This window comes from Hyperolius riggenbachi, chromosome 3, assembly GCF_040937935.1.
Source record: "Hyperolius riggenbachi isolate aHypRig1 chromosome 3, aHypRig1.pri, whole genome shotgun sequence".
Classification (NCBI taxonomy): domain Eukaryota; kingdom Metazoa; phylum Chordata; class Amphibia; order Anura; family Hyperoliidae; genus Hyperolius; species Hyperolius riggenbachi.
In genome coordinates this window covers 6,531,057-6,556,361 of record NC_090648.1, presented here as the reverse complement: position 1 = coordinate 6,556,361, position 25,305 = coordinate 6,531,057, and the positions used below count along the sequence as shown (strand labels likewise).

At 45.3% G+C, this 25,305-nt stretch overlaps 1 protein-coding gene across 1 annotated transcript; it reads right to left on the bottom strand.

Annotated features, from left to right (window-relative positions):
* Positions 1-7,605: 7,605 nt before the first annotated feature.
* LOC137560833 (C-reactive protein-like) lies at positions 7,606-23,475 on the bottom strand. Its single transcript, XM_068271969.1, has 3 exons — positions 23,391-23,475; positions 19,098-19,165; positions 7,606-9,236 (listed from the first exon to the last, which is right to left on the bottom strand). Exons 2-3 carry the CDS (start codon positions 19,159-19,161, stop codon positions 8,590-8,592), a joined length of 711 nt encoding a protein of 236 aa, XP_068128070.1. The 5' UTR covers positions 19,162-19,165; positions 23,391-23,475; the 3' UTR covers positions 7,606-8,589.
* Between the last annotated feature and the right edge of the window lie 1,830 nt (positions 23,476-25,305).

The following is a 25,305-nucleotide window of genomic DNA, read 5'->3' as shown; positions in this document are numbered from 1 at the left end:
AATTGCAGATTTTCAAAACAGCTTACATACCATAGCTGGGATTTGAACCCAGGACACAGTGTGTAGTAGGTATCTGTCTTACCCACTAGACCATCAGCCACACTACATGCTAAAGCTGGCCTAGCATAAACCATACTACCATTATGATCAATTCGATAGAAAAATTAGCATGATTAAGGATTTGTACTTTTTGAAATGCCAGCTCACATACCATAGCTGGGAATAGAACCCAGGACTCAGTGTGTAGTAGGTCTCTGTCTTACCCACTAGACCATCAGCCACACTACATGCTAAAGCTGGCCTAGCATAAACCATACTACCATTATGAGAGAGAGAGAGAGAGAGAGAGATTTTTTGGGGTGTTATTCAGGAAAATTCCGTCGGAATTATAAAATTTCTGCGGAATTCCGTTTAAGAGGTATAGGAATTCCGTTCCGACCACCGGAATCGGAATTAGCTAATTCCGGCCGGAATCACGGAATTAATAATTCCGCTGAATTTTCCGACCATCCCTACTCAGTATAGGTTAGCCAGGTAGGTTCCCCAGTATAGGTTAGCCAAGTAGGTTCCCCCAGTATATGTTAGCCAGTATGCGCAAAAGGTGGATCAGCGCAACACCAGGCCGCCTCCGAATGGCCTCCAATCAGAGATGCGCTGAGCCCCCCCCCAGGAACTACAAACGCACCTTGAACACAAACAGAAGCTCTGCATATACACCAAAAGCATGGCTGTTAAGTGGGAGCAGCTGACCAAAAACGAATTACATTAGTACATAGCAAGGAAATGAGCAGCGCTACTTAAAAACAGACTAGTGCCTACCTGCAAAAGAGTGCAAGCCCCACTTGTGGGGTCGAATACACACCGAGCATACACATGACCTGTCTACCACTGGAGGATGTTGGTTTCCTGTAACAGCTTGCATGCAACCTACCAAGTACACAAGTGGGGCTTGCACTCTTTTGCAGGTAGGCACTAGTCTGTGTTTAAGTAGCGCTGAAACGCAAACTCGGGGGCATTTTGTAGATTTCTGAGGCGTTCTGCCTCAATGTTAAAGTATAGGAAAGTGGAAAACTGCTCTGAAAAACGCCAGTTCAGAGCGGTTTTCCAGGTGTTTTTGTTACAGAAGCTGTTCAGTAACAGCTTTACTGTAACAATATATGAAATCTGCTACAGAAAAACGCTCCAAAAAACGCCAGGCATGTTTAGAAAACCTCTCCCAGGGCCCATTCACACTTGAGTTTGCAAAACGCTGGCGATTTTTGCCGGCGTTTTGCAGGAGTGATTTTTCCGCAATTTCAAGCGGAGAAATCACTGAACACTGCGGCAATTTTTCTGCGATCGTGTTTAGAGCTTCTGGAGCACTAAAACGTGATCGCCTGGAAATCGCCTGAAAGTGGTTCAGGCGACGCATTTGCGTTTCGCAATTTTGGGCGATTTGCGGCGTTTAGCGCAAATTGCCCAAGTAAGGACGGGCCCATAGGGTTTTATTACATTAGCGCTTTTAAAAAGCGCCAGCGTTTGAGCGTTTTGCCGAAATTGCGGCAAAAACGCTCTAGTGTGAATGGGCCCTCAACATGCCTAGAATTGCTCTGAAATCTGCTTCAAAAACCTCTAGCGTTTTGCAGATCTGCTGGCGGTTTTTGGTGTGCACTGGGCCTTAACCTCCCTGGCGGTACGCGGGAGGATTTTTTAAAATTAAATTTGATTTAAATGCTTAAGCTAGCACTTCGCTAGCTAAATATGCCCCCAAGTCCTCCGTCACCCCTCTGATCCCCCGATCACCGGCAACAATATTTACCCGTCCACGAACCCGCGAGAGCCGCAGCTTCACTATTTAGCTTCAGTCATCGCTATGGTGACGATCGGACATGACGCCATGACGTCATGCGCAGTCCCGATCCTCCCCATAGCGAAGCCTGGAGCTGATTGGGAGGCTGCGCCATCGTGGGATTCCTGGGGGGTACATATAACGGCGGTAATCGGGGGGATCGGGGGGTAGAGCGGAGGCACTTGGGGAAGTGCTAGCTTAAGCATTTGAAACAAATTTTATTTTAAATAAAATCCTCAGGGGGCCATGCGATCCTCTCCGGCGGCTAACCCGGACGTACGTAGGTCAGGCTTACCGTCAGGGAGTTTAATGAACATTTACTGTGCTGGTGACAGTTTGCACCCCTCGTCTGGTTAATGGGATCAAAGAGAATCTGCTGTGTGGTCCACGGATTAGCTGCGTGGCTGTAATCACGTGGCATCCACAGTGAAAATGCATTTTTTTAAAAATCCAGATTGCTGTACATTAAAGGCTAATAAATAAATAATAATGGAAGAGTTATTGCTGTGCGTGAGGAGAAGTCCTGGCTATGTTCTGATATAACCCAGATGAGGTCTCCAAACCTCTCCAGTGTATGGCCACATGTGTCTATCAGAACTCATGGAGAACATGTGGTCCTTTTCATCATGTGATGGATTGCAAGTCTCTGATTGGCTGTCTATATTTTCCATGTAAGGTAAAGCAGGAGGCAGGATCCTTTCAATCAATCACCTGATGGATCTGATCGTGTATCTCCACGAGTTCTGCTGTACAATAGCGTTGCGCTCGAATTCTGCTTTATCGTTGTTTTTTTGTATCCAACTTCTCAATTATGATGCAAAATTGTGATGCAAGATCTCTGGCAACTTTGTAATTCTGTTCCGTAATTTTGCAATAATACGAAATTTGATTCTTTGAGTCAAGATTTTTTTTGTTTGTTTGTTTGTTTTTTTCAAAAATACCTTGTAGTTTCTCTCTCTGGATTTTTTTTTTTTAAATTATATTTGCCTAAAACTACAAAGTCTTTATAAAAAAAATGTTTTGACTTGTTCCCCCCATCCCCCCATTCCCCCCCATTCCCCCAACCATTCTGGATTTAGTAAATGCATTTTTTGCAATTCACACAAATATTGATTTAAGTGAAGTGTTGTGGTCGTAATTTTGCACAACATGGGCATGGATGACGCAAAATCAATTCCATTTTTAAATCATAATTATGTGTAATCATCATTTCTAAATGGTACATATTACTACTATAGAATGCCGCAATGTTCTCCAAAGAACATCAGTACCTCCTGAGCACAGGGATCTATAAAACTATTCATGTTATGGAACTTTATGAATTAATCACAAAGAGAGGCATTTTATCTGTTACTTTCTGTCTTCACATGATATATTTGTAAGCAGGGCCGGTTCTAGACTTGCTGCCTGAGGCAAACTTATAAGGGTGCACCTCCGAAGGATCGCACAGCATCCGACAATTTTCACCACACGTTATAGTTACAGTGCATAAAAAAAACACCCTCAGTGTAGGTAGGTAGGTAGCCAGGTATAGGTGCCTCCTATATAGAAAGCCAGGTAGAAGTGTCCCCAGTATTGTATAGGAAGCCAGGTATAGGTGCCACATGTATAGGTAACCAGGTATAGGTGCCCCCAGTATAGGAAGCCAGGTATGGGTGCCCCCAGTATAAGTAGCTAGGTGTAGGTGCCCCCAATATAGATAGCCAAGTATAGGTGCCCCCAGTATAGGTGCTCCTAGTATAGATTATACTGGTAGGTGAACAGAGGCGCCAGTAGAATAAAAGTACATAACATTTTTAAAAAATTGCCTCCGTTAAAGCAGACACCAAGGACTGTGATTAAATAAACACTCATTTATTGACGATACGCGTTTTGTGGGCACAGCCCACTTCTTCAGGCAATAAACAGGGGATAAACAACAGCAATTCTGTTATAGCAAGCTTGCTATAACAGAATTGCTGTTGTTTATCCCGTTTATTGCCTGAAGAAGTGGGCTATGCCCGCGAAACGTGTTGCATCCTTGGGGTATCGTCAATAAATGTGTGTTTATTTATTTAATCACAGTCCTTGTCTGCTTTAACGGAGGCAAGTCCACCACTTCCTCCCAGCAATTTTTTAAAAATGTTATGTACTTTTATTCTACTGGCGCCTCTGTTCACCTACCAGTATATTCAAGTCCACCCCAGGTGGAGGGGTGATCTACCCCCTTTCCTCCTATCTACAGAGAGCGACTTCTTAATCCTCAGTGAGGACAGGTCTAATCTCCTCACCTGCCTATTGAGTGGTTACCTAGGTGGTAACCTGTGTTTGTGAGTATTACCATCTCACTGTCTAAATTATTCAATCTGTCTTGACATACTACACCATATTGGGCTCTCGATTTCTCTTCAATCCTAGTATAGATTGCCAGGTATAGGTGACTCCAGTATAGGTGACTCCAGTATAGGTAGCCAAGCATAGATGCCCTCAGTAAAGGTTAGCCTGATATAGATGTCCTAGTATAGGTAGCCAGGTATAGGTGCCCCCAGTATAGGGTAGCCAGGTATAGGTGCCCCCAGTATAGGTAGGCAGGTGTAGGTGCCCCCAGTATAGGGTGGCCAGGTGTAGGTGCCCCCAGTATAGGGTGACCAGGTGTAGGTGCCCCCAGTATAGGGTGACCAGGTATAGGTGCCCCCCAGTATAGGTAGCAAGGTATAGGTGCCACCAGTATACATAGCCAAGTATAGGTGTCCTCAGTATAGATACCCAGGTATAGTTACCCTCTGTATATGAAGGTGTACCAATTTTAGTGATAGATTCCACACATGAACTATGTATGTATTTGTACTAGTATTACTGGATGCCATGACTGTGCAGTGTCTTGTACTTCTCATGTATCTACAGTATGTTCCCCAATATTTGTTTTATGTTATGTACAGCGCTATGGAAGATGTTGGCGCTATATAAATAAAGGGTTTTCTCCCCTGATGACGCAAGACTGCGAAACCGGTCGGGAAGGTAACAGGCGGCACCATTGTCTATTGATCAACGATTGATCATTAGATGCGCTCTAATCTTCCTGGGTTCCCAGTTTATGGGCCCTGTATGTGAGTTATTGTTTTTATATCTACTGCCTTTTGAAGAAATTTTATCTAAATAAACCGGTTACGCTTAGATATTGACGTTTTTGTTTTCCTATATAAATTCCTGAAACTTTACCTCCATACGGATGTCCACTGGATCTTCACGACGTCTGATGTTCCCTGGACGTTATCTGTGACCTGAGCCATTTTTACAACCTTATAATGTGGGTTGTTAGGAGCTGGTAAGCCTTTTCTTGTTTTGATGTTTGGCGGATACCTACCTCTGAGCTTTTGATATATTGTAGTGAAGAATTTATCATTCCCTACATACAATGATTTTCTAAACGTGCGCTGACCTTTGATGTATGCCTGACTTCTGAACTTTTGGACATTGTTCTTCTCAGCGGCGCCGCTGTTCCATTGTTCCTTGCTGCCGATATACAGTATTTGCTATTAAATAATAATAATCTGCTCACATGATCAGATTTTTTAAACAGCAGCTTGGGCTCCAGAAGTCTGATGTTGTAGAACACACCAACAAAGGATGATAATTTAGCACTTTGGTCACTAATCGGTCGGAGGGTATATGGGTGCTCACTCAGTACTTTGTACAACGCCACGGAATATGTTGGGTTTTATAAATCAACAATAATAATAGTAATACCTGCGGTTAGCTACAGCTGCAGTGAGTGAATAATACCTGTAGCCATTATTATGTCGTAGACGCAGATGTGTTACAGAAGTGGTAATAATAAGAACATCACGTGGTTGCAGAAGGAAGAGGGAGAAGTCTGCATTTTATATACCTATATATATTGCTTCCAAGCACTTTATTTTGTATACATCATCATTTATATGTTTGTATACTGTTTTATCACCATGACAAAGAAGAATGAGAAACAAAACACCAGATTTGGAGAAGGACTTGGGAATACTGGTTGATAACAAGTTAGGTAATCGTATACAATGCCAAGCAGCAGCAGCTAAAGCAAATACAATTTTGGGATGCATTAAATGGGAAATAAAATCATGAGATGCTGGTATATACTACTCCCTCTGTATAAATCACTTGTGAGGCCACATCTGGAGTATGGGATAATGTGGGGGGAGGGGACATGATGCAGTGGGAGGGGACATGATGCAGGGGGAGGGGCACACACTACTCCCTCTGTACAAATCACTTGTGAGGCCACATCTGGAGTATGGGATAATGTGGGGGGCGGGGACATGATGCAGGGGGAGGGGACATGATGCAGGGGGAGGGGCACACACTATTCCCTCTGTATAAATCACTTGTGAGGCCACATCTGGAGTATGGGATAATGCGGGGGGAGGGGACATGATGCAGGGGGAGGAGCACACACTACTCCCTCTCTACAAATCACTTGTGAGGCCACATCTGGAGTATAGTGGGGGAGGGGGGGTTAAAGTGTGTGTGTGTGTGGGGGAGGGGACATGATGCAGGCGGAGGGGCACACTCTACTCCCTCTGTATAAATCACTGTTGAGGCCCCATATGGAGTATAGTGGGGGAGGGGGGGGAGTATAGTGTGTGTGTGGGGGGGGCATGATGCAGGGGGAGGGGCACACACTACTCCCTCTGTATAAATCACTTGTGAGGCCACATCTGGAGTATGGGATAATGCAGGGGGAGGAGACATGATGCAGGGGGAGGAGACATGATGCAGGGGGAGGGGCACACACTACTCCCTCTGTATAAATCACTTGTGAGGCCACATCTGGAGTATGGGATAATGCGGGGGAGGGGACATGATACAGGGGGAGGGGACATGATGCTGGGGGAGGGACACACGCTACTCCCTCTGTATAAATCACTTGTGAGGCCACATCTGGAGTATGGGATAATGCAGGGGGAGGAGACATGATGCAGGGGGAGGGGACATGCTGCAGGGGGAGGGGCACACACTACTCCCTCTGTATAAATCACTTGTGAGGCCACATCTGGAGTATGGGATAATGTGGGGGGAGGGGACATGATGCAGGGGGAGGGGCACACACTACTCCCTCTGTATAAATCACTTGTGAGGCCACATCTGGAGTATGGAATAATGCGGGGGGAAGAGACATGATGCAGGGGAAGAGACATGATGCAGGGGGAGGGGCACACACAACTCCCTCTGTATAATCACTTGTGAGGCCACATCTGGAGTATGGGATAATTCAGGGGGAGCGAACATGATGCAGGGGGAGGGGACATGAAGCGGGGGGAGGGGACATGATGCAGGGGGAGGGGCACACACTACTCCCTCTGTATAAATCACTTGTGAGGCCACATCTGGAGTATGGAATAATGCAGGGGGTGGAGACATGATGCAGGGGGAGGGGCACACACTACTCCCTCTGTATAATCACTTGTGAGGCCACATCTGGAGTATGGGATAATGCAGGGGGAGGGGACATGATGCAGGGGGAGGGGACATGAAGCGGGGGGAGGGGACATGATGCAGGGGGAGGGGCACACACTACTCCCTCTGTATAAATCACTTGTGAGGCCACATCTGGAGTATGGAATAATGCGGGGGGAGGAGACATGATTCAGGGGGAGGGGACATGATTCAGGGGGAGGAGACATTATGTGGGGGAGGGGACATGATGCAGGAGGAGGGTACATGATGCAGGGGGAGGGGCACACACTACTCCCTCTATATAATCACTTGTGAGGCCACATCTGGAGTATGGGATAATGCAGGGGGAGGGGACATGATGCAGGGGGAGGGGACATGAAGCGGGGGGAGGGGACATAATGCAGGGGGAGGGGCACACACTACTCCCTCTGTATAAATCACTTATGAGGCCACATCTGGAGTATGGGATAATGTGGGGGGAGGAGACATGATGCAGAGGGAGGGGACATGATGCAGGGGGAGGGGCACACACTACTCCCTCTGTATAAATCACTTGTGAGGCCCCATCTGGAGTATGGGATAATGTGGGGGGAGGGGACATGATACAGGGGGATTTACAGAGAACAATTTTCACTATGGACATTACTATGGACAACTGTGCTCAGCACATTCAGCATACAGAAACAATCTTCACTGGCTGTAATACTGTGACTAGAATCTGTTCAGAATAATATAAAGCAGAAATATAGCTTTAACTGTGTGTAAATATTCTTCAGCTGCAGCTCTGTGTGTTCCTGTCTGTGTGTCTCTCTCTCTGCCACGCAGTGCAAGGTAAACAGTTTACAGCCAGGTTACAGTTCAGCTCTGCCTCACCCTCCCCGACACAAAATTGTTACAAGACAGCTGGTAAACAAGGTTTTTATTCACACAGGCTGTGCTGAGAGACCTCTGAAAAGCTTTCTAGTGTTGCTGGCTAAAAGTTCTATAGGTATGGGGGGTTTACAGAAAAACAGTTTCTTTGATAATTGTTCTTTAATGATGACTATTGCCAAATTGCTATGCATAAAATACACTAATGAAGGTATATTCAAGTAAAAGTATGCTCTAATGAAGGCCTGCTTACAACGAGTCACGGTCTGGTGAACGCTTTCTCTACTCAAGTGTTGTTGACCAGATTTGTATGCCATGTCATGGCCTTAGCATCAGTAAAAATGCCATGTACTGCCTGTGCACAGCAACTGTACTGCCGTTTAGTGCAATACGGCCATTGTTGGACAGCTAACGTGGTTGAAGAATACAATATGAACCACTGTCAGTTGGGCGGAGCTGGGCTCTTAACTGCAAGATGTGTATTGGGAGCTGCTGTACCCCCAAGACCTGCACTGCAGTTTAGGCTGGACAAGAACATTCCCTTTAACTCCATAGTGAAGAGACTTCCAGCTAATGAGATTTCCAGAGTGGCCACCATAGAGGACTTTCTGCAAGTCTTCTGGGGACAACACTTCATCCCACATGTGGACATCACTGATTTCCCCAACAAGTGACTGAGAAGCTTCAAACCTGCCCCCAAAAGAGTCTTGATCCTGGGCGAGGATTATACTGGTCTGTTCTGGAATAGGAAACTTTCTCCCTGAGACTTTCCTGGGGTAGAGCTTTCCATTGATCCAAAGCTGGACCACTCCAGTCTGAGAGTCCCAAGTCACACAGGTCTGTTTCCACTGTAAAGCCTCCGAGTCTACAATAAATTGCAGCTCTTCATCATATATATGGATAGAACAGATACTTGGGGGTTGAAAGAAGATTAAGAAGGCATTGTAGCGGTCTTGAGTAGCTAAGGAAAAGGTAGCGTAGTTTCGCGACAGATCAGAATAGGAACGTAGACAGACGGTGACTTTCTCCAAGGGCTTGGCAACCTTTGGTGTTAGGATCACATAATCTGAGCTGGTTTCTTTCGGGAAGAGGAAGACCTTACCACTCAAATCTAGGAGACAAAAGACAACACACAACACATGAAGGCTGAAGATGATTGCTTGGTAATCAGTAAGAAGTCTTCACCATTGAATGAACATGCTTGGCTTTGAACTACAGCAGTCAGCAGATGTCCCTGTGGCATTCTGAGTGGGGGGATTGCTTAGAAACAGTGGCAGACACAGCTAGCAGTGGGCCCCTGTGCAAAATCTCAATTGTGGGCCCCCCTGACCTGCGGCGCACGAAGCGCGCCGCGGCAAAAAATGGGCGTGGTTATAACCTGCAAAAAATGGGTGTGGATAGAACCTAAAAAAATGGGCGTGACAATGACCAGTTAAGGGCGGAGCTAACTGTAATTTAAAGTGATCCCGGGGTGAGAGTGATATGGAGGCTGCCATATTTATTTCCTTTTAAACAATACTAGTTGCCTGGCAGCCCTGCTGATCTATTTGGCTGTAGTAGTGAACTGAATTACACCAGAAACAAGCATGCAGCTAATCTTGTCAGTTCTGACAATATTGTCAGAAACCCCTGACCTGCTGCATGCTTGTTCAGGGTCTGTGGTTGAAAGAATTAGAGGCAGAGGACCAGCACGGCAACCAGGCAACTGGTATTACTTAAAAGGAGAGAAATATGGCAGCCTCAAGATTATTCTCACCTCGGGTTCCCTTGAAAAGTGCAACGCAAAGACAGAGGGCCCAAGTTTTGGTGACCCTTTCCCCAGAAAATTCACATAATTGTGCAGGTTTTCTCAAGAAAATACACATAATGTGAGCAGATGTGCCCAGAAAATACATTCAATCATGTCGGCAGATATGCCCAGAAAATACGTGCAATGATGTCGGCAGATATGCCCAGAAAATACGTGCAATGATGTCGGCAGATATGCCCAGAAAATACGTGCAATGATGTCGGCAGATATGCCCAGAAAATACGTGCAATGATGTCGGCAGATATGCCCAGAAAATACATGCAATGATGTCGGCAGATATGCCCAGAAAATACGTGCAATCATGTCGGCAGATTTGCCCAGAAAATACATTCAATCATGTCGGCAGATTTGCCCAGAAAATACATTCAAACATGTCGGCAGATTTGCCCAGAAAATACATTCAATCATGTCGGCAGAGGCAGATATGCCCAGAAAATACGTGCAATCATGTCGGCAGATATGCCCAGAAAATACGTGCAATCATGTCGGCAGATATGCCCAGAAAATACGTGCAATCATGTCGGCAGATATGCCCAGAAAATACGTGCAAACATGTCGGCAGATACGCCCAGAAAATACGTGCAATCATGTCGGCAGATATGCCCAGAAAATACGTGCAATCATGTCGGCAGATATGCCCAGAAAATACGTGCAATCATGTCGGCAGATATGCCCAGAAAATACGTGCAATCATGTCGGCAGATATGCCCAGAAAATACGTGCAATCATGTTCGCAGATATGCCCAGAAAATATGTGCAATCATGTCGGCAGATACGCCCAGAAAATACGTGCAATCATGTCGGCAGATATGCCCAGAAAATACGTGCAATCATGTCGGCAGATATGCCCAGAAAATACGTGCAATCATGTCGGCAGATATGCCCAGAAAATACGTGCAATCATGTCGGCAGATTTGCCCAGAAAACACATGCAATCATGTAGCAAATTTGCCCAGAACATACATGCAATCATGTGGCAGACCTGCCCAGAACATACACGCAATCATGTGGCAGACCTGCCCAGAACATACACCTGCTAATATAAATAATAAAAAAAAACATTTACTCACCTGCAGCAGCACACCTCCTGTCCCAGCCTCCATCCGGCGCGCAGCTCCCATGGGTGGTTGGGTTGGTAGGTAGCCTGGTGGGTGAGTGGGTAGGTAGGTAGCCTGGTGGGTAGGTAGCCTGGTGGGTAGGTAGGAAGGCAGCCTGGTGGGTGGGTAGGTAGGCAGCCCTTAGCTGGGTGGGTAGGTAGCCTGGTGGGTGGCTGGGTAGCCGGGTGGGTAGGTAGCCTGGTGGGTGGCTGGGTAGCCAGGTGGGTAGGTAGCCTGGTGGGTGGGTAGGTAGGTAGCCTGGTGGGTCTTTAGGTAGGTAGCCGGGTGGGTGGTTAGGTAGCCGGGTAGGTAGCCGGGTAGGCGTGTAGGTAGCCGGGTGGGTAGGTAGCCGGGTGGGTGGTTAGGTAGCCGGGTAAGTAGGTAGCCGGGTGGGTAGGTAGCCGGCAGGGTGGTTAGGTAGCCGGGTGGGTAGGTAGCCGGGTAGGTAGCCGGGTGGGTAGGTAGGTAGGTAGCCGGGTGGGTGGGTAGCTATTCGGGTGGGGGGCCCGACTCCTATCCTCCCTCCCTCCCTCACCTCAGGGGCCCCCCTCCCCCAACTTGGAGACATATCGGAGACCAAGCGGCTGGGCCTCTAGCGTCTGCTGGAGCCCCGGAGACTTCCTGTATTTTCCGCTCTCCCGCTGCATGAGGGGGGGCCCCGAGGCATGAGGGGGGGCCCCGAGGTGAGGGGGGAGGAGTCGGGGCCCCCCAGGTAAAAAAAAAAAGTACAATAAAAAAAAAAAACAGCAATACTTAATGGGCCCCTGAAGCAACGGAACTTCAGGGGCCCTCGTGCGGCGGCACGGCCTGCACGGCCATATGTCCGCCACTGCTTAGAAATAGTAGCTAAGGGAAACCTCCATAGTTTGGCTATTAAGGTCTCCCTCTAACTCCTCCATTATACTTACCTTTCACCCCATAGGCATCATCTCATGCAGAAGTACAATTCTCCTTTATGTTTCTAAGATTGCAATTGTACTGGTTCCCTAGCTCATGGTTGGTGTCCTCAAGTTCTGGCCCTGTGGGGAACGATTGTTCATCTGATCTCAGAAGTCCTCCAATGCCAATCCAATCAGGACACTGGGGTCCTTCTCTTGGGCCATAAGCCCTCGAGGACAAAACACCCAAGCCACAGGCTCATCCAGCACATCTCCAATGCCACACAAATCTATATAGCTGCCAGTTGGAGATCTAATAACTTATCTTTCTCGGCCATCATCCAAAAAGTTGACTCCATCATGACATCAGCAAAAAATATTGTCAAACATTAAAAACCGTGGATTCTGTTTTTTATAAAACATGGGACCCCCGGATGTCTTACTGCATGGTGCAGCTGTTAGGAACCATGGTCCGCTATTTCCTGCCTGCTGGTGGTAGTATGGAGTTACACTGCCCTGGACTTCCACCATCCACCAGCAGGTAGCTGTTTCCTGATTTTGGCAGCCCTGGACATCCACCATCCACCAGTAGTTTTCCATTCATTGACTATATGGGCAAGGACTTGCAGTTCCCATTATGGCCTGCGGGTGGTTCATCAGTTTTCCTCTCAGCTATAACTGACAGCAACTGATATTTTACTGACAGCAACTGATATATTTCAGATCTGACAAAATATTGTCAGAACTGGATGGGATTATTGTCAGAAGAAAATGGTGCGCTTCTGAGAGGAACTGATGGCAAGGTAACTATGCAATGTTCATTTGAAGTTACCTCATGTGTTTATTTTAAATATTTTTACTCAGTACAGGTTCTCTTTAAGAACTGCCTCTTCCTCCTGTTAGCTTCCAGAACTTTGTTCTCCCAGCCTGGGAGTCCCAGGCCTGAGTATTCTGGACACTCCTGTTTCCTGATCTGATTACCCTGTTGCTGAACCTGTATCTTGCCTTGACTCTGCTCCCTCCCATGCCTGTATCTGATATTCTGCTGCTGAACTTCCGTCCTGACCTTGTCTGTTCCTTCCTGTACTGCTGCCTGTTGTATATTTTTTATATCTATATATACTGTATAAAATCGGATGTATGTATCTTTGTGTGTATGTGTGTATGTGTGTGTGTGTGTGTGTGTGTGTGTGTGTGTGTGTGTGTGTGTGTGTGTGTGTGTGTGTATAGTGTGTGTGTGTGTGTGTGTGTGTGTGTGTGTGTGTGTGTGTGTGTGTGTGTGTGTGTGTGTGTGTGTGTGTGTGTGTGTGTGTGTGTGTGTGTGTACAGTGTGTGTGTCGCGATCACTCGAAAACGGCTTGACCAATTTGAACGAAACTTGGTATACAGATCCCTCACTACCTGGGATGATATGTACTGGGGGTCTCGCGTCCCCCCTGCACACCTGGGCGGAGCTACAAACAGCAAATCAGATTTCACCCATTCATGTCAATGGAAATAATGTAAAAGGCTGCCATTCTCACAGCAATCAAGCCAGAGTCCCCACACTTTTTACATTGGAAAATATAAACTGCAGCTTATCATACACTGTTAATGGCAGGGTTCTCAAACTTGACACAGGTGGTCACTGGGGGACTAGGATTAATCTTTGGAAAAGTAGGTGGAGCCTACAAGAGCCAATGAAAATTCACCTATTGATTTTCAAGGGGAATATTTAAACTGCTGCCATTCTTACACTGTTAATGGCAGAGGCCTCAAACCTGCTTCAGTCGGTCGTTAAGTGACTGGGGTTAACATTCTGTTAGAGGCGGAGCCAAAAACAGCCAGATTTCTTTGCTGGATAAACTGCTTCCATTAGCACAATTTTGATGCCAGGAACCCAAAAGCTCACAAACTTGGTCATTGAGTAGTGACTGTGTGTCAAGGTTACAAAAAGTGGGTGGAGTCAAACACAGATTTTTCTGGGAAAATGTAAACTGCAGCCCTTCTTCACCGTTAATGGCAGGGAGCCTAAAAAAGTCAATCAAAGTCACCTGTTTATTTTCAAGGGGAATATTAAAATTGCTGCCATTCTTACACTGTTAGTGGCACAAGCCTCAAACCTGGTACAGTTAGTCATTGGGTCACTGGGCTTCAAATTCAGAAAAGGGGACAGAGCCACAAACAGTTTCATTTCATTGGAAAATACAAATAATTGATGCCAAGGACCCCAAAGCTCACAAACTTGGTCACTGAGTGACTGTGTGTCCAGGCTACAAAAAGTGGGCGGAGCCAAATTTCACTGGGAAAATGTAGGCTGCGTTCCTTCTTACACTGTTTATGGTAGAGTTCCAAAACTTTGCATAGTTGGTCACTGGGTGACTGAGATTAATATTCAGAAAAATGGGTAGAGCCTCAAAAAGCCAATCAAAATTCACCTGTTGATTTTCACCTGCTACAGTTGGTCATTGGGAGACTGGGGTTCAAATGCCGGAGAGGGACACACACAGCCAATCTGATTTGTTTAATTTCTACGGGAATATACAAATTATTGATGCTAAAGACCCCAAAGCTCACAAACTTGGTCATTGAGTGTTTGTGTGTTAGGGTTAGAAAGTGGGCGGAGCCAACACTAGTCAAATACATAAGCGGGCCATCAGTGGGTGGAGACAAATACACATTTCACTGGGAAAATGTAAACAGCAGAAATTCTTACACTGTTAATGGTAGGGTTCTCAAACTTTGCACAGATGGTCACTGGGTGACTGAGATCAGAGCCGGATTAAGGCTAAATGGGGCCCTAAGCAAAGTATCTGATTTGCCCCCCCCCCATCATGTCGTAATAGAATCAGAAGATGCAGCTGCACAGCAACATGCCGCACACACCGGGGCAGCCGAGCTACTGGTTGCTATGGGCAACAGCCCGCTTTCCTCTGTGGGTGCACAATGCAGGGAATAGCAGCGGCAAAATGCAGAGTGAGAGATGAATGGCTGGGACATTTGCACTCAGGGGCTGGGGCACCCCTGTGAAGAGGGCGCCAGATATCACAGCAGCAGCACTTTCCCCCTGCATCTCCAGCCTGGCAATAGCAGAAAGCTCTGGACACCGCCAAACCGGAAGCCGTTCCCCAGACAAAATTACATAACTACTCCCACCACCGAACAACCAATTTCCTCCCAAACTAGACAGCCACCATGCAGCCTCCATCCCAGTGAATACGATAGTCCAGCAGAGAAGGCAGCCGCAGCGGGGGAGAATGACAGCACCAGATGAATCACATTCACCTATTGCGATCCAAGCAATAGAGGTCCCGTCATCCAGAGCCCATCTGTCTCCTCTAGAGTGCTTCCGCTCTGTTACTACTACTATTACTTCTTCCTACTTCCTGTCTGATCTGAGAATCAGGAAGTTCAGAGCGAGCGGCTGCACTGTAGAAGAGACAGATGGGTTTCAGATGACGGGATTTCTATTGCTTGGATCATGGATAGGTGAGTGAGCGTTTGCCATTTGCTGCTATCATTCTTGCTGCAGCTGTGGTTCTCTGTGGGAAGGGAGGGAGGAGTGGGCAGCAGCAGAGCGCACAGTAGCAGGAGGGGGACCTAGGAGGAGAGCCTGGCTCTGAAGACAATCAGCAGCGCACGGCATCATTTGACAAGACAAGACAAATAACATTTATATCGCGCTTTTCTCCTGGCGGACTCAAAGCGCCAGAGCTGCAGCCACTAGGACGCGCCCTATAGGCAGTAGCAGTGTTAGAGAGACTTGCCTAAGGTCTCCTACTGAATAGGTGCTGGCTTACTGAACAGGCAGAGCCGAGATTCGAACCCTGGTCTCCTGTGTCAGAGGCAGAGCCCTTAAAGGGACTCCAAGCAGTGCCTGTGGGTATGCCTTTAAGCATACCCACAACTAATTCATTACATCCTCACACCTACCAGCATGATGTTTGTAATTATATCCCCCTGGGTTCCTTATATTTCATTGCATTGTGCTGAATCGAGCTGCCAACTTTGGAGAAAAGTCGTCCTGTGTAATACAATGTAACTATGGAAAGATGCATACCATTTTGAAGCTCCCTTTCTCCTGTTTCCAATGATAGATAAACGGCCAACGGCCTTTTAGTTTTCACTATTTTTGCGAAATTTCGATCGCGAAAATAGCAAAAACTGAAAGGCATAGGGCGGCGGTTTATATATCATTGGAAACAGGAGAAAGGGAGCTTTAAAATGATATGCATCTTTCCATAGTTACTGCACTGCTCAGAGTCCCTTTAACCATTATACCATCCAGCCACCGCTGACAGGATGGGAAGGGCTAGTTTATTTGCTGATGGGGCCCCTTTGACTCTGAATGGGGCCCCAAGCGACTGCTTTTGTTGCCTGGTTGGTAATCCAGCCCTGACTGAGATTACTATTTAGAAAAATGGGCGGTGCCTACAATAGCCAATCAAAATTCACCTATTGATTTTCAAGTGGAATATGTAATTGCTGCCATTCTGGCACTGTTAATGGCACAAGCCTCAAACCTGGTACAGTTGATCATTGGGTGACTGGGGTTCAATTTCTGAAAAGGGGGTGGAGCCACAAACAGCCAATCAGATTTTTTCATTTGAATGCAAATTATTGATGCCAAAGATGGCAAAGCTCACAAACTTGGTCATTGAGTAATTGGGCTTGATTCAGAAAAGGGTGCTAAGTGTTAGCACACCAGTGAAAAGCCACTTTGCATGTGCTAACATGCTTTGCACGTGGTAAGTAGTTAGCACATGCAAACTACTTAGCACCGTAGTTAGCACATGTATTTTTTTTTACAAATCAGTGTTTATTGAACAAAGAAAAGGAACATATGACAGAATATGCAGTGTAGCAGTGCGCCTCCTAACTTTTCCAACAGTAGCTTCAGCATCAATTATCACTGTGGAAGATGAGAGGTATTGTTACCAATAATATAATGATCGTCACATAATATATAGAGCTCAGATTGAATTTACATTTCCAAATATTCTATCTATTACAAGATCATAATTAGCAAGACCAGGGGGATTTAGCCATGGAGCTTAGCACCCTAGTTAGCACGGTGCTAAGTAGTAGTTTGCATGTCCTAACTACGGTGCTAAGTAGTTTGCATGTGCTAAGTAGTTTGTATGTACTAACTACTTAGCACCCTAGTTAGCACACCCAAAGCCTTTAGGCATGCTAACTGGGTTAGCACCGTTTACTGAATCAAGCCCATTGTGTGTTAGGATTAGAAAAAGTGGGCGGAGCCAACACCAGCCAAATACATACCCGGGCAACGCCGGGCAATCAGCTAGTACTGTAGTAATTAGCTTCTGGGGCCTGTGTGCACATTCTATTACTTTGATTGATGGATCTTTGCATATAGCTTGCATTAAGTGATTGCATAGTGATTGCATGTTGTTTGCATTTATGATTGTATGCACGTTTTACACCCCGAGTACCTTGGCAATAATCACTTTTATTGCACCTTATTCCCGATCTCTGTATCAGTTTAGCTGCAAACCAGGCATGGACTGACCCGGGGGGATGGGGGGGAGTTTCCCCCGGACCACCACCTGCTCATATATATATGGGGGCAGTGGGGCAGCACTAGTAATTGTGGGAGCTAGGTGCAGCATGTGAGCCTACCAATCCATACTTCAATCATCACCACGGCCACCTAATTTCCTGTTTAGGCCCCCTCAAGACACGGGCTCATCCCTACCCCCTCGAGCCCGCAGTTAAGCCCCACCCACAGCTGTACATACTTGCCCTGCTTGGCACTCTGGCTGTCGTTCAGCTGTTCAGCTGTAGTTTGTCTAGAGTCCAGGACATTGGGCAAGAGCTCCTCCTCCTCCCCTGATCCTCCTGCTTGCTGGGGTGTCCAAACTCCACCCCTGACCAGGAGCTTTGTGATTGGAGGCTGCAGGGTGCTGTGGATAGGGTAGTGCTGGCACATTACAGGGGATCCCTGGCTGCGCCTGCAGAGTCCCGAGAAAGGGAAAGACGATGGGGTGAGAAGGTAGGTGTGTGTTTGTTTTGTGAAAACTGGAAATATTGGGGGTGGGGGAGGGGTCGCCACACCTAGCACTAACTCTCTTACTACTGCTAATCCTAACCTAACTACCACTTCACCTAAACATGTCCATAGATTACTCAACTCGACCATCGGATCAGATCATTATAATCGGGACGGTGCTGACAAGAGCATGCCCAACCGACGATGGTGAACGGAATTGGTCGCATGTATCCATTGGACATGCTGGAAAAACTCTGGCCGACATGCTTGATTAGGTGCTCAGTGGTAGCAGCATGCAATAATCACGAATGTGATGGAAACACCAGGCCACTGTCCCCCCACAATGTTATATGGCCCCCTTCCTGAGCCCCGTGCAGTTATACTTTACCTGTCACGCCACCCGCTGGTGTCTGCAGCACTACCAAGCTGAAACACATGCTGTATTGTGTTTTTCACGATGGTGGTAGCACAGGAAGAGCTATTTCCTGTCAAAGAGGTGCCAGTAACACTCCCCCGCCTGCAAGAACGGGCTATGTGCTGCTGACGGTGATGTGGTGATCATGTCCAATATGAGGCCCTACTTCTGAACCTTGACTGGGTGCTTCTGGATCCACCCTCAGAGAATGCCTCGACCAACAGGTATCTGACTACCTTGTGTTAACCATCAGAGCGGACAGTCTGGGGAGCGAGTGAGGAACCTCTGCTGGCATAATTTGCCATGGAGTGTTCGGCTTGCCAATGGCCTGAAGGGGGCTGGAGGTATGTATATCTTTTATCATCTACAAGGCAATATTAGGCAGCTCCCTAGGGCCTGGAGAGAGTGTAGGGGCCTGCTGGATGCTACCCCCACCAAATCTTACTAAAACAGCCAGATGACCATCAGTGATGGGCAAAAACTGCTATCTTGCCTGAGTTCCATTTCATCCTAATCCTTTCTGCTTGTACGGGTTTTCCTTGCCTTCCTCTATATCAGCTGCGTATGTGAGGGTGCAGGCTCATGTTGTACCAATCCTGATTCAACTCAATGGACGGATGTCTTTTATCAACCAAACTAACTATATACCTATGTGAGGTTGGTGGTGCACCACAGATACCTTTATGATGGCTTACTTTGAAAGGAAAAATAATAGTTACTAATGAGTATTGCAACATGCTTCAGAGCTGATCCCCTGTACCCTCCAGGCCGTACACTGACCTTGCTGTGCCTGAGATCCGGGGGCCGGGATAAGGAACAGCAGCAGCAGCGCACACAGCTTCATTATCCTGCAGGAAACACAACATTATTAGGGGGGAGCCAACATCATCTATCTATCTATCTATCTATCTATCTATCTATCTATCTATCTATCTATCTCTCTATCTATCTATCTATCTATCTATCTATCTATCTATCTATCTATCTATCTATCTATCTATCTACTATCTATCTATCTATCTATCTATCTATCTATTCTATTATCTATCTATCTATCTATCTATCTATCTATCTATCTATCATCTACAGTATCTATCTATCTATCTATCTATCTATCTATCTATCTATCTATCTATCTATCTATTCTATTATCTATCTATCTATCTATCTATCTATCTATCTATCTATCTATCTATCTATCTATCTATCTATCTATCTATCTATCTATCTATCTATCTATCTATCTATCTATCTATCTATCTATCTCTCTATCTATCTATCTATCTATTCTATTATCTATCTATCTATCTATCTATCTATCTATCTATCTATCTATCTATCTATCTATCTATCATCTACAGTATCTATCTATCTATCTATCTATCTATCTATCTATCTATCTATCTATCTATCTATCTATCTATCTATCTATCTATCTATCTATCTACAGTATCTATCTATCTATCTATCTATCTATCTATCTATCTATCTATCTATCTATCTATCTATCTATCATCTACAGTATCTATCTATCTATCTATCTATCTATCTATCTATCTATCTATCTATCTATCTATCTATCTATCTACAGTATCTATCTATCTATCTATCTATCTATCTATCTATCTATCTATCTATCTATCTATCTATCTATCTATCTATCTACAGTATCTATCTATCTATCTATCTATCTATCTATCTATCTATCTATCTATCTATCTATCTATCTATCTATCTATCTATTCTATTATCTATCTATCTATCTATCTATCTATCTATCTATCTATCTATCTATCTATCTATCTATCTATCTATCTATCTATCTATCTATCATCTACAGTATCTATCTATCTATCTATCTATCTATCTATCTATCTATCTATCTATCTATCTATCTATCTATCTATCTATCTATCTATCTATCTATCATCTACAGTATCTATCTATCTATCTATCTATCTATCTATCTATCTATCTATCTATCTATCTATCTATCTATCTATCTATCTATCTATCTATCTACAGTATCTATCTATCTATCTATCTATCTATCTATCTATCTATCTATCTATCTATCTATCTATCTATCTATCTATCTATCTATCTACAGTATCTATCTATCTATCTATCTATCTATCTATCTATCTACAGTATCTATCTATCTATCTATCTATCTATCTATCTATCTATCTATCTATCTATCTATCTATCTATACAGTGGGTTGCAAAAGTATTCGGCCCCCTTGAAGTTTTCCCCATTTTGTCACATTACTGCCACAAACATGCATCAATTTTATTGGAATTCCACATGAAAGACCAATACAAAGTGGTGCACACGTGAGAAGTGGATCGAAAATCATACATGATTCCAAACATTTTTTACAAATAAATAACTGCAAAGTGGGGTGTGCATAATTATTCGGACCCCTGAGTCAATACTTTGTAGAACCACCTTTTGCTGCAATTACAGCTGCCAGTCTTTTAGGGTATGTCTCTACCAGCTTTGCACATCTAGAGACTGAAATCCTTGCCCATTCTTCTTTGCAAAACAGCTCCAGCTCAGTCAGATTAGATGGACAGCGTTTGTGAACAGCAGTTTTCAGATCTTGCCACAGATTCTCGATTGGATTTAGATCTGGACTTTGACTGGGCCATTCTAACACATAGATATGTTTTGTTTTAAATCATTCCATTGTTGCCCTGACTTTATGTTTAGGGTCATTGTCCTGCTGGAAGGTGAACCTCCACCCCAGTCTCAAGTCTTTTGCAGACTCCAAGAGGTTTTCTTCCAAGTTTGCCCTGTATTTGGCTCCATCCATCTTCCCATCAACTCTGACCAGCTTCCCTGTCCCTGCTGAAGAGAAGCACCCCCAGAGCATGATGCTGCCACCCCCATATTTGACAGTAGGGACGGTGTGTTCAGAGTGATGTGCAGTGTTAGTTTTCTGCCACACATAGCATTTTGCATTTTGGCCAAAAAGTTCAATTTTGGTCTCATCTGACCAGAGCACCTTCTTCCACATGGTTGCTGTGTCCCCCACATGGCTTGTGGCAAACTGCAAACGGGACTTCTTATGCTTTTCTGTTAACAATGGCTTTCTTGTGGCCACTCTTCCATAAAGGCCAACTTTGTACAGTGCATGGCTAATAGTTGTCCTATGGACAGATTCCCCCACCTGAGCTGTAGATCTCTGCAGCTCGTCCAGAGTCACCATGGGCCTCTTGACTGCATTTCTGATCAGCGCTCTCCTTGTTTGGCCTGTGAGTTTAGGTGGATGGCCTTGTCTTGGTAGGTTTACAGTTGTGCCATACTCCTTCCATTTCTGAATGATCGCTTAAACAGTGCTCCGTAGGATGTTCAAGGCTTTGGAAATCTTTTTGTAGCCTAAGCCTGCTTTAAATTTCTCAATAACTTGATCCCTGACCTGTCTTGTGTGTTCTTTGGACTTCACAGTGTTGTTGCTCCCAATATTCTCTTAGACAACCTCTGAGGCCCTCACAGAGCAGCTGTATTTGTACTGACATTAGATTACACACAGGTGCACTCTATTTAGTCATTAGCACTCATCAGGCAATGTCTATAGGCAACTGACTGCACTCAGACCAAAGGGGGCTGAATAATTATGCACAGCCCACTTTGCAGTTATTGATTTGTAAAAAATGTTTGGAATGATGTATGATTTTCGTTCCACTTCTCACGTGTACACCACTTTGTATTGGTCTTTCACATGGAATTCCAATAAAATTGATTCATGTTTGTGGCAGTAATGTGACAAAATGTGGAAAACTTCAAGGGGGGCGAATACTTTTAGAACGCACTGTATAGCATCTATCTATCTATCTATCTATCTATCTATCTATCTATCTATCTATCTATCTATCTATCTGTCTGTCTGTCTGTCTGTCTGTCTGTCTGTCTGTCTGTCTATCTATCTATCTTTATGTAGAGAGAAGTTTGATCTGTTATAGGACCAATGAGGAGCCCTGTAGGCACTTTTAAAGAAGCTTTCCCGGGGCGTGCTATAATTAGTATAGCAAGAGCCGTCAGTGATGTGTGGGCGGGTGCGCAGGGATCTTCCAGCAGCATAACCAGAGGATATTGCCAGGGGATACATTCATGGTTACTGGCAGGCAACATTAACTAGAGCTTATTGTTGTGTTTTTTACCCTTTGTGGAAATAAGTAAGGGGTACTATACCCATTTTAGTGGGGGGATTGGAATCTGGTGGGCATTCTTACTAAAGGGGCCCATACACTCAGCCGATTTTTGGCCGACCGATCAAAATTGATCGATCAATTGGTCGATTGCAAATCAATTGACCAATCGACCGATTTGCGGCCGATTTCGATTGATTTCAATCGATCTGGCAGGCTGGAAAATCTAGGTCTATCTGTTGGGATTGCTTATCATTTTGCATTGGACCTAATAGAAATCTGATGGCAAAAAAATGCCGTCAGATCGAATTTCCAATAGATTTCATACTGAAATCTATTGGAAATCTGTTCCTAGTAAACAATGTTCCTAAACACACCAGATAGATCAGAGATCTATCTGATGATCTATCTGCTGCTAATCTAACGAGTGTATGGCCACCTTAACACTATTCCTACTAACATACCGAGCAATATTAGTGATGATAGTATCAATAGGGGCTTTGCTATTAACCGCTAAGACTGGTGGCATTGACCTTAATGTAAATTATGCATAATTGCACAAAATAACGAAAGGTTTATGCAAAATCAATGGAATTGATTGTAGTTACATGTGGCCGTAATTGCGAAATTTTAAACACAATGTTGCGTTATCGTGATAAGCAGATTCCCATCATCACTAGTAGAGGATATGAAGACACAACCGCACGACACACTGTCACACTGATAAGCAGTAACATTACACATAAAACACACAGCACTAGTAATGCAATCACACACATACCACGCTACGGTCCCCGCAGGAAATCTGCGCTCAGGAGGGCAAACTGCTCATTTTACACGGAATTTTCCAAGAGGTGGAACAATGCAAACATACAAAAACATTTACAGAAGGATAAGGAAAAACAGAAAACTTTTTACCTTCGGTCAGTATTGTTTGTTAATCCAATTGGCGAGAGATCGTCAAAATCTAAACCACTTCTCTTGTTTCAAGGAACAAATCTGCAAAGTCACTCCTGCAGCTAACCTTTATAGAGCGGGGTCATAGCTCCACCCCCTCTGCCCCCTTAAACAATTAATTCCAGACCTAGATGGAGAAAAACTGCATAGTGAAAGGAAAAAAAAAAAAAAGATCAGGGAGGCCAGTGTCGCTCACAAATATCCAACAAAGCTATTTGTGCATCGAAAATTGCATTTTCAGATTTGAAAAAATACGCTGACTGAAAATGAATATAAGATAGTAGCTGCGAATAGTAGTGTTCGGATACCCCGATCCACGGATTCGACAACCACAACCGTGGTTAAAAAAAAAATCCGGAACCATGGTGATTGCTTTCCGGATTTGAAACTGAATCACGAATTCGAACCGGATTTTTGACGTGAATGAGTCAATCCCGACTATTCACAACCCGTGATCCGGATTTTCTTTTAACGTTAATAGCAAAGCCCCCATACACGCTACAATCCCCAGAATTGCATGGATTATAAAGGTGACAAGGGGCTACAACTTACAAAAAAAAAATCAAAAAGGACTTTTAGTTTTTGAGAAAATGGATTTTAAAGTTAAATCAACACTTGAAATGCGGCTAGTAATTGGTAATAATTGTTTTTAAACAGGGAAATACACTTCAAGCAATCGCAGAGGCGATGGTGCTTCCCAATGGCACTTGGTGGTGGTGGTCCCACTGGAGGAGGATGAGACAAGTGGGCTACGCCACAAAAATATCCCAGAGAGGTTTTTGCCAATGCTTTTGTTTTCTCCTTGCAGCGATAGCAACGATATGATAGCAGAGTTGTCAGTGGACCCTGAGAACGCAGACTTTAGTAGCAAGTCAGGAGGACTAAGCGGTCAGTGTGGCAGCACAGAACAACCATGGCACCTCACTGGTAGTACCACAGCCAAAAAAATGAACCAAGGCAGGTAAAATTGCTTTGGAAAGGCAGACATGGTTAAACTGCAAAAGCCACTTCTTGTCCCCTGGCACCGACAATAGGGGCCAGGAAGTCACCTTCCACCCAAGCCTGGTTTATTTTCAGGAAGGTGAGTTTGTCCACAGAGGCGTGGGACAGCCGAGAGCGCTTCTCGGTGACCAGGCCACCGGCCGCACTGAATCATCTCTCGAAGAGGACACTGAAAGGGAGGTAGGACAGGACTTCCAGGGCGTACTGTGCAAGCTTACGACAGATGTCCAGTCTCTTGACCCAGTATTCCATGGGGTTCACGGGGCTGTAGCCGGTGTCAAGCCCTGTGAATGACCCCATGTAGTCAGACACCATGCTGGTCAGTCGCTGGTGCTGGTTGGTGGTGGATGCTGTGTCTGGCACCTCTGCTCTGGGCAGCTGCACTGCATATAGGCTCTTGCTTAGGCTCAGCAGGTCTCCAGGGTGCCGGCTGCTGCTGCTGCTGCTGGTGGCGGTCTCAGGCACCTGTTGCTGGGTTGGCATAACAGTAGCAGTGGGGGTGGAAGGCTGGGGGAATGCTTCCAGTAGTCTGTGCACAAGGGCCTCCTGCAACTCCCTTGTGCGTTGCTCGTTGCTGGAATTGGCAAACACATCATCTTCATCGTCATCCAATATGACATGCCTGTCCTCTTCCTGTGCCGTGTCCTCTTCCCCAAGCCGCCATCCCCGTACAATGGCAGCGGTGCTCTTCTCCTCCTCATCATCATTCAGGTTAGGGACCCCCAACTCCTCCACCTCCTCCACTACCTGTAAGCCCTCCTGTGAGCTCGACTGTGCTGCCATCTGCTCCTGATCCAGCTGCCTCAGGATGTCTTCCCCTCTTCCATCAAATCACACGTTGCCCTGTCCAGCAGGCAAACCAGGGGCACCCACT

Excerpts from the sequence above, each read along its gene's own strand:
- LOC137560833 (XM_068271969.1), bottom strand. The coding sequence starts at position 19,161 with ATGAAGCTGTGTGCGCTGCTGCTGCTGTTCCTTATCCCGGCCCCCGGA. Across the intron at positions 9,237-19,097 it reads CGGATCTCAGGCACAGCAAG|ATTTGAGTGGTAAGGTCTTC; the intron begins GTCAGTGTACGG and ends TTTGTCTCCTAG.